At 55.1% G+C, this 2362-nt stretch overlaps 1 protein-coding gene across 1 annotated transcript; it reads left to right on the top strand.

Annotated features, from left to right (window-relative positions):
• On the top strand, positions 1-2362 carry LOC127297568 (silicon efflux transporter LSI2). Its single transcript, XM_051327889.2, has 2 exons — positions 1-1313; positions 1818-2362. Exons 1-2 carry the CDS (start codon positions 134-136, stop codon positions 2084-2086), a joined length of 1449 nt encoding a protein of 482 aa, XP_051183849.1. The 5' UTR covers positions 1-133; the 3' UTR covers positions 2087-2362.

Here is a 2362-nt window from a genome sequence, read left to right as displayed (position 1 = left end):
AGCTCACTCACTAGTCACTAGTCACTACCCAGCAGCCGATCGATCGCGCTAGGTGTCTCACACTCTCGCTAACAAGAGAGTCTAGCTAGAGATTACCTAGATAATTACCAGGAGCTCGATCCAGCGATCAGCCATGGCGCTCGCGTCTCTCCCCAAGGTGATCCTCGGCTCGCTGGCCTTCGCTGTGTTCTGGATGATGGCGGTGTTCCCGTCCGTCCCGTTCCTGCCCATCGGCCGCACCGCGGGGTCCCTACTTTCCGCCGTGCTCATGATCGTCTTCCACGTCATCTCCCCAGACGACGCCTACGCCTCCATCGACCTCCCCATCCTCGGCCTCCTCTTCTCCACCATGGTCGTCGGCGGCTACCTCAAGAACGCCGGCATGTTCAAGCACCTCGGCACCCTGCTGGCGTGGAAGAGCCAGGGCGGCCGCGACCTGCTCAGCCGCGTCTGCGTCGTCACGGCCCTCGCTTCGGCGCTCTTCACAAACGACACCTGCTGCGTCGTGCTCACCGAGTTCGTCCTCGAGCTCGCCGCTGAGCGCAACCTCCCGGCCAAGCCTTTCCTCCTGGCCCTCGCCTCCAGCGCCAACATCGGCTCCAGCGCCACCCCCATCGGCAACCCGCAGAACCTCGTCATCGCGTTCAACAGCAAGATCTCCTTCCCGAGGTTCCTGCTCGGCATCCTGCCGGCCATGCTCGCCGGTATGGCCGTCAACATGGTCATGCTCCTCTGCATGTACTGGAAGGACCTCGAGGGCGTGTCCCCCGACGCTGTCGACGCCGGCAAGCAGATGCACGCCGTCGAGGAAGGCCGGTCACCCTCAATCGCGTCCCTCAAGAGCCCGCTCAAGAGCCCGCACACTCTCAACCCTCTCAACGGCAGCGCCATCAACGACGATGGTGAGTCGATGATGGAGGAGAACCTCTCGACGAAGCACCCGTGGTTCATGCAGTGCACGGAGCACCACCGGAAGCTCTTCCTCAAGAGCTTCGCCTACATCGTCACCGTCGGCATGGTGGTCGCCTACATGGTCGGGCTCAACATGTCGTGGACCGCCATCACCACTGCCATCGCGCTCGTCGTCGTCGACTTCCGGGACGCCGAGCCGTGCCTCGTCAAGGTGTCCTACTCGCTGCTCGTCTTCTTCTCCGGGATGTTCATCACGGTCAGCGGGTTCAACAAGACCGGCCTGCCCAGCGCCATCTGGAACTTCATGGCGCCCTACTCCAAGGTCAACAGCGCCGGCGGCATCTCCGTCCTCTCCATCATCATCCTCCTCCTCTCCAACCTCGCCTCCAACGTACCAACAGGTAATATACCTTTGTCGATTTATATATACATGCATGCATGAGACATGCACAATATATACTCTACGGAGTTTAAAACAAATGCATATACGCAGACAAGACGTAGGTAGCTAGCCAATGACATAGTACTATATGGAAGTGGCGAGGACGACACTGACAAGACAAAGCACTCGAAATAATAGAACTATATATATGCGTTTCTTTATATATTACAAGCTAAAGCAGGTGTATTGGTTGCTGCAATTAACATCCACGGTTCTTTTAGAACACACAAACAATTCTCACAATCTAGAAAAATATATGTATCTAGTCATCACTCACTCAGAATATATAACAGACCTATATATTCTTTACATTTGGAGCTAAAGTAACAGTGTTGTTGGTGGTCACAACAAACTATTCACACAGTTTAGGAAATATCTAGCTAGATCTAGTCATCAATCACTCACTAGACATGTGCAAATTTTGTGTGAAGTGACGTCATGTGTACATCTGTTGTGAATGCAGTGCTTCTGATGGGGAACGAGGTGGCTACCGCGGCGGCGTTGATCTCCCCGGCAGCAGTGACTCGGTCATGGCTACTGCTGGCGTGGGTGAGCACGGTGGCGGGGAACCTGTCGCTGCTAGGGTCGGCGGCGAACCTGATCGTGTGCGAGCAGGCGCGCCGTGCCCCACGCAACGCCTATGAGCTCACTTTCTGGAACCACCTCATCTTCGGCGTCCCCTCCACCCTCATCGTCACCGCCGTAGGCATCCCCCTCATCGGAAAGATGTAGACCTTACCGCCGCCCGTTGTGGCCGATCCAGCTATATATGCGCAATACTTTCATTACACCTGCCGTCCTGCCCGTATGTACGTACACACATACCCACCGTATATATGGACACTTGTACGTTTGTATAGGTGTTAGCTTCTGTTTGGTATGTGTAAGTTTGCTGTGTACGTATGTAACGACCGACCGAAGATTAGAGAGAAGAATCAAGGGATGAAGATCCATATATACCACGGTGTGCTAATTAATTGAGCAGTGCACCGAGATGATTGGTCTGCA

Source organism: Lolium perenne, chromosome 4 (genome assembly GCF_019359855.2).
Source record: "Lolium perenne isolate Kyuss_39 chromosome 4, Kyuss_2.0, whole genome shotgun sequence".
NCBI lineage: Eukaryota > Viridiplantae > Streptophyta > Magnoliopsida > Poales > Poaceae > Lolium > Lolium perenne.
This window is presented reverse-complemented; position numbering and strand designations above follow the sequence as displayed.

What these genes read in the sequence shown, in the direction of transcription:
- LOC127297568 (XM_051327889.2), top strand. Translation starts at nt 134, where the DNA reads ATGGCGCTCGCGTCTCTCCCCAAGGTGATCCTCGGCTCGCTGGCCTTC. An exon ending in CGCCTCCAACGTACCAACAG is followed by an intron (nt 1,314 to 1,817) that starts GTAATATACCTT and finishes TTGTGAATGCAG; the next exon opens with TGCTTCTGATGGGGAACGAG.